The sequence below is a fragment of the Heliangelus exortis genome, chromosome 1, assembly GCF_036169615.1.
Source record: "Heliangelus exortis chromosome 1, bHelExo1.hap1, whole genome shotgun sequence".
Lineage (NCBI taxonomy): Eukaryota > Metazoa > Chordata > Aves > Apodiformes > Trochilidae > Heliangelus > Heliangelus exortis.
The window spans coordinates 13,315,868-13,335,300 of record NC_092422.1 but is presented as its reverse complement, the minus strand read 5'-3'; the positions used below and the strand labels follow the sequence as shown (position 1 = coordinate 13,335,300).

At 37.3% G+C, this 19,433-nt stretch overlaps 1 protein-coding gene across 1 annotated transcript in view; it reads right to left on the bottom strand.

The window, feature by feature from the left end:
• Positions 1-19,433, bottom strand: part of ARHGAP42 (Rho GTPase activating protein 42) — a 144,488-nt gene that overhangs the window by 31,734 nt on the left and 93,321 nt on the right. Inside the window, exons 5-8 of the mRNA XM_071734314.1 lie at positions 18,298-18,399; positions 13,134-13,244; positions 5,065-5,169; positions 1,566-1,695 (exon numbers count right to left, since the gene is read on the bottom strand). Of these exons, the coding sequence (XP_071590415.1) occupies positions 1,566-1,695; positions 5,065-5,169; positions 13,134-13,244; positions 18,298-18,399 (448 nt within the window). The remainder of the gene's footprint in view (positions 1-1,565; positions 1,696-5,064; positions 5,170-13,133; positions 13,245-18,297; positions 18,400-19,433) is intronic.

The window sequence follows — 19,433 nt, the reverse complement described above, 5'->3', positions numbered from 1 at the left end:
GATCATTGTCAGAAAGTAAGCCTACATGACAATGAAATAGACAACTAGTACCTTCCCCACTGACACAGAAATTACTGACCCTCTTACTCTTACCAGAGAATAAACTAATGAACAAATTTCTTTTCAGCAAGAGGATGTCAAGTTGGCCTCTCACTATTTAATGAAGCACAGCATGTGCTCAGTGAATCACTCCTTTTCTACCTTCCCCATTAGCAGGGCTCAGTGTAATTTTCACAACACAGGTTTCTTTTATCAGTATTACAGAATTAAAACATAGAGGGTCTTAAAACTTTCAGTGCTTCCGAGGGTAAAAGCAACTGAGGTTAATTATGATAAGCGTCGATGTTCTTTTATCTTACATATGGAGTAAAAACTAATTTCATTATATCATTTGGAAAATAAATTATCTATAATTCCATGTAGTCTCTTGAGTTATCCTACAAGGCGAGCAGTGAAAAAGATTTCCTCAAAACTGAGGTCAACTGGGGTCAAGTCTGACACCAGAATTCTATATCCAGATGGCTTCTATTTATTTTCAGATTGAGAAACAAGGTGCAAAGTTTTTTTTAATAATTTTTGCACAAACATCAAACTTGCACAAGCATTTACACACTATCTCAAAACATTGCTATATACATTTCTAGTGTCAGGTTGATTCCACAGCAAACAGATACATAAATGTGGAGACCCCATGAGATGAAAACTATTTAACTGAGAGTTTTGAACAAGCTTCCTTACACAACTACTTTGGCTTGGTTTTCTATACTGGTTAGAGTGTGAAGCAGTGGCTGCTAAGACTTTAGGCAATGCGTAGTTTTTAATTCTTTTATTTTATTTTTCAGATATTTCCTGGTTCTGCTTTCACTCAGAACATGATGTATTGCTAGGCTCATCCAAGTAATTTCACACACATGACAACATTAGGTCTATTCCTTCATCTAGTTCATCACTTCATTCTCATGTCTTATGAAGTGAATAAAACACTGGATTGATTTGCATTTCTTTTAACACTGACACTGCATTTAGATGACTTTACTTGTAACACCTTTGCTTTCCATTAGGTGCATCTTCATTTACTCTTCAGGTGACTGGGTCAGTGGAGTGGGAGTTGCTCCTGCTGGATCAACTAGGGGCCCTGTTCAGTCAGAAAAAATACAGGGGAAAGCAAGGTTTGGCAGGTAGAGCCAAGCCAGCATGCTGGGAGCTTGCAGCTTCTACAGAAAGGTGTAGGGCAGTCAGCCAGAGCAGAGCTTGCTACCAGTCAGTCAACGGAGTGGCCAATAGCGGGGACCTAACAACGAGGACCCAGGGAGCAGAAGTTGAATCGTTTACAAGTATTTTGATCACCCTTCCATCTGACTGTAGCTACTGTGAGGGCTTTTCTAAAAGTTAAACACTTACCTTTCTTTTGAACCTGTCAACCATTTGGAAAATAATCATATCATTAATCTGCAGCATTCAAACATGAAATTGTTTGTGTTGTCCTGCTAACTAAACCATTTTCATCCTTGCATTTCTTGCTGTGTCTTCCAAATCAAATTAAAAGGTAAATCTGTTTTACTCACGTTTCTCCTGCACATAGAGATAGCCTTCCATTGTCCATTGACTTGGTGGTCTGTAATCTTGGTTGGCTGATTTCATTCTTTGCATCAGTCTCTCTACTTCCTGCCTGGTGCTTTCAAAATTATTTCGGGTCTAACAACAGGAAAAAGCAGTAAACAAAACCCCATATTATCTCATGTTAGTAACTGCTAACAATGCCAAGGAGACTGTACTGGAGATGAGCAGAACAAAAAAAGAAAGAAAAAAACCCAATAAAGAATAATGCCCTTCATTGCTCTAGAGGCCTAGGAATAAAACAGTAGTTAAGAAAATCACTTTTGTAAGCACAAAAGTGTAAAGGAAACATAGTTGAGAATAGTAACACTCTTTATGCAGGTGACTAACCTTTCATTTCTTTAGGTATGATTACACAGTATTTTGCAGACAGATGCAGCTTCTCTCTGTCTACTCTAGAATAAACAGACAGAAGCCAGGCCAAACTAGAAGATGATGCTAGCATAGCTCCAACCTGAAGTAGTGAGTCCCACTGACTCACTTCAAGTGCAGTGCAGAAAACATGAGTTTGGGTTAATACCAGGCTAATGCCTGTACACTGCTGCAGCCTCTGAAAAAGGAAGGGACAAATGCACTGTGTATCTATACCCGAGGTAATCTCGCAGCTGCTGATACCCAGGATACTCAGGCACGTGTCATTTTTTGAAAGGATTATGCAAACACTGCAGTTAATTATAACATAAATATGCTAATTAAGAAACAGGTCACAAGTGGCAGATCTGTGCCAAAAGCATGGAAAGACTGCCTCTGTCTTAAATATCATGTGTATACCAGGAATCCGATCAAGCAAACAATTAGGATAAGTTATTCACATTTACTACTATGCATGGACATTTTCTCCTACTGAATTCAGTGAGGCCAGGGTTTCTCTTCACACACTTATACAGTATAGTAGAGAATTATTATGAGGTGCCAGGGTTTGATAGGTTGCTACTTATATACCAGATGTTGAACACTTTGTTCCTACAGGTAATAGAATAAAGATTACTGTAAATTTTATGCAAAGTCATCTTATGGACTCTGACGATGAGTAAGAGATTAGAAAGATACCCTCAGGAGTTTATGAACTGGTAAATAATTTCCCCCTTTTTATGAGTCATTCATGGAGTTGCACATTAGTATGATAATACATATGTTAAGTCTTCTTTTTAAAGACAAACATTATTATTAGAGATGGAGGTAAATTCTTCTCTGAACCTTTCAGTTGATATCCTTAGGATGCAGTATCAGGTCAGACCAAATGCAACAAAGGTCATATTGAGACCTTTGATTGAAAGGTCATATTGAGACCTTTGACCCTCCCATTTTGAGACCTCATCCCTGTTTGTCTATCAAGTTAAATCATTACTTTTGAGAATCCAGAACTTTCAAATTATAGGAAAAAAAAAAAAAAAGCCAAATAAACATACCAAGCACATCACTGGGCATCTGAGAGTGACAATGACAAGAAATCATGTTAGGTCATGATGACCTGCTAAGAGCTGTAGTTCTGCCACTACTTAGCTACCTCTACAGCTGTTGCTGCTCCTACTCTAACTTGTGGACAATTTTAAGAAGAGGAACAGAAGTTTGGATCAGCTTTTCTTCTGTACTTTAACATACAGTGTAATGAGGAAGAGTACTTTTGACAGCTACAACAGACAGGCTCGGCACAGTTTTCCCTAAACACTTTCCACAGTTTGTTCTTTCCATACAGAGATTATTTCACTTCAGTGTGAGGTTGGTTAATGCTGTGAGTGACAAGTCTATATAGCTCAGCTGGCAAAAAAGCTGTGGATTTAGATCTGGAGCCAGAAGTCAAACTTCTGTTTTACAGAAGCAAACGATCTACTGAATCCCTCTGTATCTTCATATATATGTTTCTTTGATACACAAACATAATAAAAAATAATATTATAATACATTTTCCTTCTGCTTAACTTTACACATCCCTATACCTCTACAGTCTATTTACACCTTCAAGTTATACTTCTATGATACTTAATAAATAATACATTAAATGTAACTGTTAATTAACATGGAAAATGAAAAAATCCTTTAGCAATTGTTTCTATAGATATAAGCATAGAAAACACTAACATATTATGACTTATAATATCAGTTTTGGTCTGCACTGTGATCTCATACTCTTCTTAAAAGTAAATAAATCTCTGGATGTAGGCATATTTCTCACCCTTTTGCAGAAGTTGTGCTATGCAACAACACTGACCCCTTGTGCCCTTACCTGAGAGTCTTAGTAGCAAATATATAATTTGAAAGGACAAAGGTTTGAGATGCTCTACAGACAGACAACATTTGCATTTTGATTCAAAAGGAAAAGATTAATCATCTATAAGGTCTCCCCTTATTTCCTCAAGCAGTGTGTTAAATGGGATCTCTACCTATATATATGAACAAAAGACATAAAAGGGAAAGGGGGTAGGGAGGTGTTCTGCACATGTTAAACTGCAGTAAAATCTGGTAGAATGCAGTACTCCAAAGAATGCAGATCTACATTAGCAATAGTAAGGTAATTCTGTCCTCTAACTTTCAGCCAACATAAACCTCTCTAATAGCAAGATGCTACAGGGAAAATGTCAAGTGCTTTATTTTCCAGTAGCCAACAGGGAAGTCCAGTTGAGCACAGGAAGGAACTCTTGCACTCCTAAGGGCTGTCAAAACTGTCAATTTGAGCTAGTAGTGGCAAAACTGTCAATTAAATGTATTTTTGTTATTTCTGGAAGCTATAGAATTTTAGGGCACAGTTAATCTTGTATGGCTCCTACTAGCAATTTGGACCAAATCACAAAAGCAATATAATTCATCAGCTCAATTGAGAGTAACTTCAAACACACATAAGAGATCCTTTCTTCTGGTGCAACATAATGCTTGTGAGAGCCATTCACTGCGAAGGAAGGCCCCACCAGTTCTCTGATGTGGACAAAATAAATCCAGAGAACAGTCAGAACATGGCTTCCCAAGTATGCTTTCTATACAATGGGAAGCTAGCAGACAGCAGGACAAGCTTTATATTGCAACCTGTGATCTTAAAGAAACAAGAAATATTATTCTGTATCAGATGGAGCACTTTTGGGACATCCACTAACTCCAGAAGACAGGCCCCTCTCTTAAGAAAACATTTACACTTGTTTAAACCTATCTGGGATACTGTGTTCTCTACATCAAAACTTGGCTGCTGTCCTGTTTTTCTGGTTCTTGTCCCCAACATTTTGACCTGGAAATCACATATTGACTATCTGAATGTTCATTTTTCTGAAGTTATTTGTTCACAGGAGTCTCCATTACATTAACTTATAAAAAATAACTCTTGCTTATTTATACATTAATTTGATTTCAGCTTACTAAAACATTACAAGATTTAGAGTTCCAATAAAGGGCTACGTGTCTACTTCAATATCCTGAAATTAAATTAGTGAACAAAATCGTATAAATACAAATCATCCTTACATTCTGCAAATTGAACTGCAGCTGCTGCTTGTATGGTGCAAATTCCTGAGCCAGTTCATAACCTTCATGGTAAAATGTAAATAATCCTTGAAGAAAGGCCAAGAGCTGAAAAGGTAAAATTGAGAAGCATTATATATTTTAACATGTGCTCTTAATGCTAGGTAACACAAATACAACAGAATACACATTAACTTATAAGGAATATGTATTCCCTGTAATAGTGAAAAATAGTTCTTAGAAACTCTGGCACACTGCTTCTATTTAGGTGAGTATTAGAAAGCAAAAACTAACAACAGTTATTTTTCTATTATTTTCAGCAGCAAAATACGGTAAACCATCAACAAAAAGCATTCTGTATCTTAGCTCCTGGAACACTCAAAGATTTTCTGACATGCAACAGCAAAGCTTTGCTAAGAAAGGAACTCATGGTCATACCTTAAGAGAGAGAGGAAGAGAGAGAGGTTTTAAAGGGGATTTTGTGTCACAAAGTTGTTTATTCCATAATAATTTTCTGCCCTAGTAACTTTGTCCAGTATTTCATCTGGAGTCTTTGATGGTGTGCATTTTCCAAGCTCATATTTTCAGAGTTCAAAATTTTTTTCTTCAAAATATTTTTTCACTTTCTGCATCATAATTGCTTGACCTATTTTCCACAAATGAAACTCCTAAAGTATGCTTTGGACAGCTGAATACAACACAAGAAATCCAGACTGTTTCTTCCTGCTCTGAACAAAATGCAAAGTCTATCTGGTATGTCTGTGCCTGACTCCAACAGAGCAGTTGAAGTTTGTGCAAATCCAAATGAACATTATATTCAAAGGTTACTTTAAAACAATGTTTAAGTAGTAAAAAGTGGAACTAGATTTCCTGAATGTTTCATTTTGCTGCTGAATCAACTCCTATCACTTACTAGTTTTAAAAGCCTTGTAATTTATTCTGTTCTAAATTTTAGAAATATTTTGACATTGCTTTAAGTCTTCTTACCTGTTATTAAATAATAAGCATTTAATTTTTCATTATGGACTGTTTTCTTAGTATATATGATTTTGCTTACATACCACATAAAGAAAACGACAAAAGAAAGTTATTAACTTGCATGTACAATAACAAAAACTGTAGCAGGACAGATTTATCATAGTATATTACAGTCACTGAAAAGCTAATAATCTAGGCTAAGTAGCTGGCTGTCTAGGCTGCCTCCTAGCTCAGTAAAAACACACAGGTATTCAAGAGCATAATTCTCCTTCCTTTTTCAGACTTCTCTTTTAGAATGGGATGAATGATCCAATGGAAACATTTATCTCTCTCCACTGAGTATTGAAGCAGCCTGGACTCAGGCAACAAAGCCACCATTATTCATACTTAATGCACTTTTCTTTGTGCTACCAGTACCACAGATTACTGTAAGTGAAATATCTTAAAAATGTACCTTTTACTATATTTATATTTTCTTTGAATTTACACTCACCCCTGCTTGAAGAAATTCAGTTAAATTGTTCTTCCTTTCTCTTTTCTATTGCTCACTAAGAGACTGCTGTGCTAAGGTAACACATATATTTCAGAGGAAAAGCTAAAATAATATTTTGCATTTTTATAGCCCCATCCATTAGAGCATAACAAGACATTCCACACCCTTTAATGTGCAAACTTCCACAGCTTCAGGGATGAGAAATCAAGGACACAGCTCTCTGGGCAGAGGAGCTAAGGTGATGACTTGCCACTACTAGCTCAAAGCATTTGACAGTTTCCTGCATGACATCCTTGTCTATAATTTAAAGAGACCCAGACTTGATGGATGGACCACTCAGTGGATAAGGAACTGGAGGGACAGTTTCACTTATAGAGCTGTAGTCAACAGCACACTTTCCAAGTGGAGATCAGTGACAAGTGTTGTTCCTCAGGTGTCAGAATTGGGACTGGTGATGTTTCAGGTCTTTGCCGGTGACACAGGCAGAGGAACTGAGTCTCCCCTCAAGCTTGCTGACAACCCCAAGCTGTGTGGCGTGGTCAACATGCTGGAAGGAAGGGAGACCATGCAGAAGGACCATGACAGGCTTGAGAGGTGAGCCTGGGTAAACTGTATGAAATTAAAAAAGACTAAGTGCAAGGTCCTGCATTTGGGTCAGGGCAATTTCAACCACAAATACAGGCTGGGATGAGCCTAGATTTAGAACAGCCGTAACGATAAGGACCTGGGGATATTGGTTGAAGGAAAACTCAACATGAGCCACCAATGTGCACTTACAGCCCAGAAAGCCAACTAGATCCTGGGCTACATAAAAAGAAGCATGGCCAGGAGGTCAAGGGAGGTCATTCTCTCCCTCTGCTTTGCTCTCATGAGACCCCAACTGCAGTGCTGTGTCCAGTTATGGAGTCCCCTACACAAGAAGTACATAGAGCTGTCAGGGCAAGTCCAAATGAGGGTCACGAAGAGGATCAGAGGGCTGGAACATCTTTCCCACGAAGACAGGCTGAGAGAGTTGGGATTGCTCAGCCTGGAGGAGAGAAGCCTTCCAGTACCTTCCAGGTACATACAGGACATACAGGAAAGCTGAAGAGGGACCTATGAAAAGGGCATGTAGTGACCTCAGAACTGTTCAAGACCAGGATGGATGGGGCTTTGAGCAACCTGGTCTAGTTGAAGGTGTCCCTGCCCATGCAGGGATGTTGGAACACTTTAAGGTCCCTTCCAACCTGAATTATTCTATGATTCTACCAGACTAAAGTCTTGCAGACTTCTTCCTGTTTCTCTCCCTTCTCCCCACCCAAGCTTTGTCATGCATCCCATGCATCCATGCACCAGCTCTGGCTTTAATGAGCCCTTCAGTGGGTGTTTCTGCCTCAGGAAACCTGCTGTTTTGCTGCATTAGTAAGTTAAAGCAGTTTGAGGTAGCAGACCATCAGTGCTGTCACAGATAGAAGCGTGAAAACTTGTTTTTTACTGGTATTGCAGGATCAGATGAAACCCTGGCCTCAGGCAGATGTGATGAAAAGCCTGCCCAGTGAGTCGGTCATGAAGTCTGAAGAACTGAGAAGATCCTTGGGCATAAAAGCCACTTTTTCTGGGGTCTCTGCAAGGAGTGTGAATTCCTGAACCATTTCTCACAATCAAACAAACAAAGCAACACAGTCAAGTGAAGAGCTCCACAGCTCCTGTAAATTGTCTCAGCTTTACATGATCTGCCCAGCTGAAATCATTATCTCAACAAAGCCCTGAAAGTCTCTTCCTGGTTATTGATTATGGTTCTGAAGGAGGTCCAAATACAACAATTTATCTTAAAATCTCCAATTATATAAGCAGATGGAAAGAGTTCTACAATTTTAAGGTTTATAGGATAAACCTAGGGATCTAGAGAGAATTACATAAAAGAAAAGCAAGAAACTAATCTTTTTTTATGAATGAAGTATAAAATAAGTAAGTAAATGACAATCAGAGCTCTGCTCTGGCTCTAGCTCTGCAAAGTCTAGATCCAGTTACTCATCCATATTTCCTACTACAGCTCCTTCAGATACAACAGCAAAACAACTCCTGTGCCTTGTTTCAGCCAAAATTATACGGATTAACTTAACCTGTAAGTAGGAGGTAAACCCAGGTCTTTTATGTAACAAAGCACTGCAGGAGCAAGATGAGTGCTCAGCAAAACTGCAGCCAGAGCAGAATGCTAGGACCCACCAAAATCACTATAAAGAAACTATCAGGAGAAAGTTATAGTATGTCAGTTTATGCCTGAATTTTAAAAAACAGTTTAAAGGGCATTTCTGGGGAATGTACTATAAACTGGTAAAAATTCAGCTTCAATACTTTAAAAGAAAACCATTTTCCACCATACAAAATGCTTTTATGGGGTACATGGACAAATACTGAGGAGGAAAAGATTTAACACAAGGTGGCAGCAAAGCTAAATTTATCAGAAAGAAAAAAAAACAAACCAAAAGAAACCCACACCAAAAAACACTGCAGCAAAAAGCCCTGAGAAAAATATGAATGCCTCTTAGTTAAAGCACTGTTTAGGCATTCTGGCAGTTGTGCATTGCAGAGAATCTGGCCTTGAGGTTATCTTGATCAAATAGTCTCTGAGGACTTATAAAAATAGAAATAAACCAAAAGTAAATATATGATTATTTTATGCGAGTTTAGACCAGCTTATTCAAATTCTGTGTTGAAACAACTGACACTGAGAATGGTACTTGATTCTGCATATGTGTCACTGGTGATGGAAGAAGAGGGATCAGAAAACTCCCTGTGCTGTTAAGGTACCTTCATAACCACTTGCATCAGGACCCAAAGGGCCATAGGATTGCATGGAGATCTAAAAGCCAAGGACTTTTCCCCTAGGCTTATGCTCACAGTGAGGTTTTCTTGCTGGTGTTACAAGTGACACTGCTGTTGATAGCAGGGTCATAATTTCAATATATTAAATATTAAATAACAAAGAAGATAAATACCTCTCCCTTTTTTCTTTCAAAAAAGATTGTCAGTGTGCATTTTGAAGTGGTCTTGAAACATGAAGAGTTTGTTTCACCAAGCACCATGTTCAATGCCTGACATGTTCTTACCACCAATTTTTCATTTCATCAGGTGACTTAAAGTTACCTCAGTCTGAGTATCTAATCAGTCACACCAATAAAAAGCAAAGTCTGGACTCCATAATACAATGCTGCTAACTACCCCACTGGCTGCGAGGATTTCAACACAGAACCTGAAACAAAATCCAACTACTTCTTGAGACTTTATTTGTTTTTATGTAGAGATGGTGACCCCAAGACTGCCTGGTCATTTCATTCTCACAGGAAGAAGACTGTACTTAGGTTTTGGATAGGGGAGGAATTTAACCTTTGGCCTGCAGCACATCAGCCAGAAGTCCCTGTCTCCCTGGTTTCATTTTATTTATAAGTAGATAGCACCAGAAGGTACTTATCCATCAGATTCAAGTGAATGCAGTTAATAATGTAGAAAATCCAAGGAAGAATAAATTGAGTTTAATAACCACAGTGAAGTCTCACAGAACTGCATGCAATTGCAGGAAGGGTTTGTTGGTTGGTGTTTGGGTTCTTTTTTTCCTTTAAATAAACATTTCTGGACTTTCATGACAACAGACCACCCTCACATTTCAGATAGTTTGTTGTCTACGAGCTCTGTGTCCTGATTTCTATAGCACAAGAAAGTCCTGGTATTGCTGAGGGACAAAGTGGAGGTCCAAGGAGTCCTAGCAGACTTAACATGCTGAGAAAGCTGTGTTGGTTTGGACGATCTTCTCTGGGCTCACAAGGGCAAAGCTAGGAGCAAGAGATTATTTTCACTTATTTTGTTTTGTTGTTTGCTGTAAAGTAAATTTTAACACTAATTTGTCCTTGAGAAACAAGTTTAAACTTATGATCTGTGTGAAAAGCTTTTTTTCCCCCTTGGAAGAAATCAAGGTCTAGAAGGACCACAAATAAGCAACTGTCAGTTGCAGTCTAGTACATGGTAGCCACTCCCTGAGACAAGACAGTGAACAGCAGAGAAATCCAAGGCTTGAGGAGCAGCTTCAAAAGTCCACGCTAAATATTATACCCCTCAATTCAAAGTACGACTCATTAACATTTCATACCTTAGAATCTCTCCCCACTCTCCTCTAGGAAGGAACATTCTACCAGCTTCTAGTGCCCTACTGTCCCAGGTGTAACCTATTTGTCAATTTTTGCTAGGCTACTTCTCCCACTCTGGTTCCCAGACTACCCTTATCTTTTGGCAGAGACAAACTGAAGATCTTGGAAGGAGCTCCACCAGATCATTTCCTTTCCAAGTTCTTTTTCCATGTCACGAATTTATCCGTCCTGTACATGGTCATCCATTTCCCCCTTCACTGCACTAATGGTCTTCCTTTTATTTTGTTGAACTCTCCTTTAAAGAGTCCATTATAACATGTAAGGCTGAGAATTATGTGGATATGTGACACTGAGCTGATCAATCAGAGACACAAGCAGCATAGACATTAGAAGGCCCCACAACTAGCAGAGCTCCTGAGGATAAATGTCTGTTTAGACACAACACCAGGCATTCTTCCCCATCTGTAGAACATGCTGAAGAAAATTAACATTATGCCTATTCTTTCTATATGTGATTTTGAAGTGTTAGGTTCTGTCCTTATCTACCTGCATTTAGGAGCACATGTTCATACAGCATCACTTACGTAAACTATGCACTTCTAGAAAGCCTATTTTGAAGATATTTTTTTCTTTGTCTCATGGTATTGATGGAGTGCATCATAATGTACTTGGCATACTTTGCTTTATGGGTTTCAGTAAACGCTTCTATTTCTTCACGCTATATGCAACAGACTAGAAATAAAAAATTCAGAATTTCATAGGTTCAAATTTTATAATTGATGTTACAATTTAAGTTCCATTTATATTCAAATTTATTATTAAAAAAAATCACCTCTGGAGCCAAAGACACTGCCTGTAAGGCTACTGATTACTACAGCCTACTGATCTGACACAGTATGGTAACTGATTCATCACTCAATAGTTAATTTTACCTACTGGATGTTTATACCTGGTGACAAAAATACCCAGGTCCACAAGAATGAGTTCACCAGTAATCTTCCTTGCTTGCTTGCTCATTATCAGCACTGATGAACTGATAAATAGCTCCTTCATTCTGGTAATTCATAGCTGCTGCTCTGATGGTTGACATAGTGCAGGGACAGCTCCTGGTCAACAGGATAAAGCTCAACATGTCTATATAAAATATATAAAACCCAATCTATTTTTTCCCTTTGCCTAGCACATAGGATAAAAGATGCCCTATGTTCATTACCTAATAATATTTCCCAGTGTACAGTCTTCCCAATCCAGAAAGTTTCTATGACTTTCTAGTAGCATGAAGTCTCCTATACCAGGGTGAAAGCTAGGTCAAGATTACGTTTTCCAGGAAGTAAGAGTTTTGCAGAGCTAGACAGAGAAAGACACCATGGATTAATCTGTGACAGGTAGAAAAATGTTGAGGAATTCTTATTGAGGAATCCGGGCAAAGTTTTAGTCTCTAAGATTTGGCAGCTGTATGCCATAAAGATAGGATTTCTCTAAGTGCTGCTTGCTGAATCCAGGTTCATTAGTTTGCATCAATGTCAAACATTCCCTATATATAACACATTCTCATCTCATGGAAAGGAGGCATCTGAGACACTCTTCTTGGTGACATTGGGTGTTAGAGATGTAATTCAACATGTTTCACAGTCAAAAGTGCTGCTTTGATTAGTTAAAAGGAAGCTGGGAGATGGTGTGGAGGGAGGAAAAGTTACACCTGTCATGTTCCTCTTTCAAAACTGATCCTCTGCTCAGTGTGCTTAATGGGAAGGGACAGGTGACATTGTGAGTCCTCTGTCAGGGCTACGGGTATGAACAAACTAAGGCAACTGGCAAACTATTCCTGTATGATATAAGCAGTAGTAATATTGCCAGTATGCCACAGACATGTCCTAACATAGCACATTGAAGAAGCTTTTGCTACTGGAGCAAGACAGCTATGGGTGGGGGCTGAAAACATAGTCAAGGAGAAATTCCCAGGTCTGAATACGGACAAAAAGCACAAATACTATTTTATCTTCCTCTTTTATGGCATGATAACACATGGTTTCTGTAATGTGTGAAATAAACTAAAGCCAAATGTTTCCACCAACAAATAAAGAAACTTACCTATCCTACAGAAAAACAGAATTTTCACTTCATTTTATGTATAATGCAGAAAACTATCTGTATATACTGCCTACATGGAATATTTAAATCAAAAAAGTGGCTCAAAATTTTAGCCAACATATAATGTGTTGCACAGAAACAAAATTACATGTTGTCCCATTAAAATGTTATGCACACTCCAAGTCAGATATTTCACTTCACAGTAGATATGACACTGTTACATAAACATTTAATAAACATAGGAAGTGTCCAAGCCAAGATCTTCATGTCTGTCTATATACAAATAACCTGCCACCAGAATTTTTAAAAGGAGCAAAAAATAGATCTTTTAACTTAAATTTTCAGCTTTAAATGCATGCATTCTCAAGAAGATACAAAATAAAACTTACAGGTTCAACAAATTCGAATTTCTTTTTCTCTTGCACTTCTTGAATTTTAAAAACATACTCTAATGATGCTTCATAAAAGTTTTGATGTTCTCTGTCAATCTGTGTATCTGCCTAAAAGACAAAATTAAAAACTGATGTTTACATTCATGACTGATTTAAAAAAACAGATTTTGTTATTAACAGATATTCTACAAGATTACTTTATAAGCTTCATGAAGTTCAGTTTTCTTCTGGAAAATTCAAATATCTATTTAAAATAACTAAATGCAAGTTTAAGAATCTAACATTACACTTTTTACCTTATGTCTTTTCCCCACATCTTTTTAATTTTCACTTCTTTTTGCACTTTAATACTCTATGAGACTGCAGAAGGAAACAAAGAAAGGTGGCAGCAAGAAACCTCACCCTGGTATATCAAAAATTTAGGAAAATAAATTTCAGAGAGTAGGACAGGAATTAGGAAGAGAAACAAAAATTTTAAAATTTCCATTGAAATGTCTGAGTATTACATGCACTGAAGACCATCTCAGCTTCAATGCCTTCCCAAGAAGGTACTTTCTTTCTTAAATAGACTTTCTTTCTTAAATAGACTGCAAATCATTATTTCATAGTGTGAGTCACATGCTCATGGAATCTAAACATATTTAAGTCCTTAGCCTCATAAATCACTTATTTATCATGTTTTAATTTTCAAATGCAATAACTACAAGGCAATACTTGTCAAAAGTGCCTGAACAATACCACCTGACAGGAATATTCAGTAGAAAGACAAAGTCTTCTATGTGAACTAAAGAATTAACTCTTACAAGCTGATAAAGAGTAGTGGGGTTTTATCCTTAATTTAAACAAGCCATGGACCTAACAGAGAAGCTGGGCAGTATGTGGATAATGCCTAAAGAAGAGATTCCATTTTAATTCATCCTTCTACATAACAAATCATTTTCTCAAGCAAATCTCTTTTGGGATGCATTAGTTACATTTTGGTCATAGGTGAAAAGGAAATTTTATCAAGTATTGGCAATATGAGTAAAACCAGTTGAGCTGTTTCTGATGTATGCCAGTTAAAAAGTAGCAGCATACTTTTGTGTATTCTGTAGTTTAATTATTCTGACACTGAAAGTAAACAATATGAGAAAAGCTAGATAGCAAACCTTAAAACAGCAAACATATCATAAAAGAGGTTTAGTACTTTCAACAGTACAAATGCAAAAAGTCAATATTTTCCTTCAGGCAAGACTTGGTCATCAATAGCACCACATATAATTTACATCACTCCTTTAGTTAAGGGGATGGTACTGTCATGATTTGGCTGCACAGGATCCTGACAATATTGATCCACTGCCCTAGCACAGGGCTCCAGCACTACTTCAAAGCAGAGGCTTTTATGGTATGTGTCAAATGATTCAGTACAAGCATTTCCTTCCTGTGCCTCCAAAACAACAAACCAGGAAATTCGGTACAAAACTAGTATTATGCAACAGAAATCAAGCACTCACGATTCCAATAATCAGGTGCTTTGCCAGAGAATTAACTGCCATGTGCCATTCATATTAGATTATCTCTGTTCTGAACAGTATTAAACCAAGCTGTAGTTTCAATGATACTTAGGACAACCAAGAGCCATTGCAAATACAGATCAGTTCCTAAATTAAGGCCATAACCTCTAACGTATGGGGTCTAAATCACAATTTCCAAGATACATCTTACAATAGAATCATAGAATGGGTGGAATTGGAAGGAATCTCAGAAGACCATCTAGTTCTAAATCCCTTGCCATGGGCAGGGTCAGCTCCTACATTGCTCAAAGTCTCATCCAACCTGGCCCTGAACACTTCCAGGGAGGGGGCAGCCACAACTTCCCCAGGGAACTTGGACCAGGGTCTCACCACCCTCACACTGAACCATTTCTTCCTAATATCTAATCTAAATGTACCTTTTCCCAGCTTGAAATAGTAATCCCTTGTCCTATTATTACAAACCCTTGTAAAAAGTCCTCTGGCTTTTCTCTAGCTGGCCTTAAGGTACCCTAAGGTTGCTATAATGTCTCCTCAGAGCCTGGCCCAGGCTAAACAAACCTAACTCTCTCTCAACCTGTCTTCACAGAACAGGTGCTCCAGCCCTCTGATCAACCTCATGGTTCTCCTTTGGACTTGCTCCAACATGTCCTTCTTGTGTTGGAGACCTCCAAGTTTGACACAGTATTCCAGGTGGAGTCTCGTGAGAGTGGAGCAGAGGGGGAGAATGACTTCCCATGACCTGCTTGCTGGTCATGCTTCTTTTAATACAATCCAGGATATAGTTGGCTTTCTTCTGTAGATGTTTATGAATTTCTGTGAACACTTATGATTCAGTTATGTAAGAAACACTTTGAAAGTGATTTTGAGGTTTCAAAAGCTGATTTGCACATATTTTTCTCTGATTTCAAACTGCATGTGAAAAAGATCTGATGGACATGGTTTTGAGTATGTTACATGTTTATATTAAGTAATATTTTCATTGCTGTAGAATATCACTGATATGTATACCTCAACGTCATATAAGCTTGGAGACTGAAGCCTTTGCTCTGTAATAATGCCTGATTCTGGAACATAGTTAAGAGAAAAAAATATCAGAGCTTTAATAACTTCATATCAGTCAATTCTGACTATTTTCTGCTCCACTGTGGAGTTTCAGAGGCAGTAAAAAGACTGTATTGTGGTTTTTCTTTTTGATGATGAAGGAAAAAAGTCTAATAATATATCTAAACTGCATAAGCAGTCTTGCAGGCTCTTACAAGATCCAACACATTTCAATTAGGTGAATATACCTAACCCAGTACCTGAAGGGAAATGACAGGAAAGCTGGAGAGAGACTTTTCATAAGAGTGTCCAGTGACAGGACAAGGGGAAATGGTTTCAACTGAAGGAGAACAGGTTTAGACTGGAACTTAGAAAGAAGTTCTTCAGTATGAAGGTGGTGAGACTCTGGAACAGATTACCCAGAGAAGCTGTGAATGTCCCCTCCCTAAAGGTGTCCAAGGCAAGTTGGATGAGGCTTTAAGCAATCTTGTCTAGATGAGAGGTGTCCCTGCCATGGGCAGGGTTGGAGGTTGGAGTAGATTATCTCTAAGGTCCTGTCCAACCTTTGCCATTTTATGATTCTATGACACGCAGACCACTCTCTACATAATATGTTCATAATATGACCATAGAGCTACAGATGTCTAACTAAAGTGATCACAATTTTCACTACAGTAAGGTATGGAAAATAACCCTATACAGTATAAGAACTACTCCTTCCTCATCCCACTCCTCTTCAACCCAAGTAATGTGATGAGGTACCATAAAACATCAACAATTTGCAGAAATAGAAAATAATTCAAAGAAAATTAAAAAAAGAAGAATTTTCCAGTGTGACAGTAGCATTCAAAAAAAGGCATTTCCATCTCACTAAATGCATGATGAGGCAAGGGCTTCCCTTTGCTTGCATTGGGAACGAAAGCCCCAGTCACCAGCACTGCTTGGTTCTCTGCTCCTGCCCTGGTTCTGCTGTGGGCTGCTCCAGTGAACTCTGTCCTGGACACGTGGGCCATAAATAGGACTCACTCAAACCATCTGGATGTGAGCCAACAGCTATCACTTGGATTTTGGGTCAGGAACTGATGATTTGTTTCCTTTTATTTACCACAGATTCAGGTCAAAAGTCTGCCTGGATAACATTTTTGGTACAGATTTGCTATTGCACCTTCTACTTATGGGGGGGGCCTATGATGTTGATTGAGCACCCCTTAAACTGCACAAAACTGGACAAGAGGCACATTATGCCCTAGATTCCTTAGAACTGGTGTATCCAGAAATGAAAAAAAATAAGCCTCAGTTATAAGATTTTTAATTCCAGAGATGCCATTTAAGGCTGCAGTGGAAAAATTTATTCTGGTTTTCCACTAGTTTATATACTTGAGCCAAATCCATTGTTATTCTACCACAGTTTATTAGATTCACGGTTGTTACTTTTCACTTCATTGCTGTTTTTAGACTGCAATTATTATCATGTCTGAAAAGTAAAATATTTTATTTATTTTATTTCTATTCTAGGGTAAACTGGTGCTTAAAGTTCACTTTTCCAAATTTAAATAAGAATATTTTTTTCCCAGCCGGTGCTTAGCCTCTAACAGAACTGCTTCTTTATCAATACAGAGGGTATTTAGGAAAAGCAAAACTGTACACACAAAAATTTTTCATACAAGTGGAACAATTAACCAATCCTACATAACTAATGACTTATCTAGACTGATTATTATACAGAATTATGAATACTATGTATTCAGGATTATAAGCATTACTCCAAATTTTGTATCACTAAGACTCATTTATTTGAATTATAGTATTACTGGTAAACATGAAAAAAAAAAATTCCACAATTTGAGACCGAGTGATGGTCACATCTTCTGTGACAACTCCGTCTGCAAAGTAATACCCACTATGTAAGAGTCACTGTGACAACAGTAATCCCATCAAAATAATTTTAAACCAATTTTGGCACAAGTCCCAAAGTGTCATTGATAGCAAATTGCTGCTTTTACTGTAATTTGTCCCAAAGACACATCATAATTATTTATACTAGCATACTGAAAAGCCCTGTTAAATGAGAAGTCTTATGTAGTTTTAATCAGAAAATAATTAGTCTTTAAAGCTTAAGTTGTGGATACCATTTCAGGGGATTATGCTGCAATTGCAGGCTAAGGTGAAAAACAGGAAAAAACCCACATAAAACAGCATCATTAAAATTATCTCAATTCTGTCTTCCAGATTAAAATTTGTGCTAAACAGGAGTGTGATTTCATTTAGTAATAAATTAAATATCAAAACCTCCAATTAATTATTTGACTTTCAAATATTACACATATACCATAAATAAGTAGTCACATTTTTATTGTAATTCTGTTGTTGCAACCAGTAGATGTTAGCTGTACTTGAAGGACAAAGCTGGACATGTAGAACATTGCCTTATAAAACATTTAATGCTCATCAGGGTCATATTAATCCCACTCAAGGATTTGCATTCACAGCGTGTGACTACAAGAAATAACCACAATTTCACATTAACAAAATAAGCTTTTCTTGAAGAAGAAAATCATGATCTCTGCCCAAATGTAAAACTGGGTAAGCCTGCATTTATTGCTTACATCTTGCAAATGAGATTCTTTCTTCTTTGCTGATAAATTTAAGTGCTTCTCAAGGATGGAGTAATATTTCTCACTTTCCTTGTCAAACTTCTTCTTCCCATCCTGAAAAACAAAACATTGCCAATTAAAGTATTTTCTAAATATCATAGCTAACCTAAAGAAAGAATAGATGCCAAAATATGCCTGCTTATAAAACCATTTTTGATGGTTCTGATTTTTTTAGTATTTAACTCTGAATCGGGCCTGAAGATAGTAGGAGGAATTATTCAAATATTAAACGCAATATTAAGCAGGATTTCCCCCATAAATTATAAACCTACACAACCTTACGTATTTTCCAGTAATGAATACACATGAACTTTTATGTAGGTTGTATCTTGCTAAACAGACATTAAATGCAAAATAATTTTACTCAAGTTTTATAAACAGACTTCCCTGTCACACTGCCTTTGCTGAGTAAAAATATTGTGGGAGAGGTAGGCGAGTATAACACATTTGATGATGACATAGGCCTATCCTTTGCATTTAAGACTGATATATGCTTATTTTCCACCCACATAGGAGGAAGATGGGAAAGAACATATGTGGTTTAAAAGGAAATTGGTCCAAAAATCTGTTTCTAATATTTTTTTGATGTGTCTGAATATTTAAGCTTGTCTCACTTAAAAGTTATCCTGCCTTTTTCCTTTTCCACTCCTCTTAATTTTTTCCCATCATGTGGAGATAATCTCCACATTTCTACCATAAGACTACTTTAATACAAATAATAATTTAATAATAATTTAACAAAAAAGAAAGCTTATGCTATGAGTAAGTTAAGAAAAAGTGTCAAGTCTCCGGAAACAAAAGAAAGGATTGAATATCCCATCAGAGTATTGTTAATGATAAAAGGAATAAAATGACAAAAGTGTATTTTTAATTGTAAAATATATATCCTCTAATTAAGAGCAACTCTGGCAGTGATTTCTACAATGTTAGCTAATGATTCTAAAGAACAAAAAGTTGAATATTTTGAGAAAACAAAGAAAACTCAAGACAACCAATCCTACTCTACACATGTGCAAAAGCTCTTAATAGTGGAAAAAAAGTAATTACGAGACATAAAGGAGTAACATCAGGTCATCTTCAGAACCACA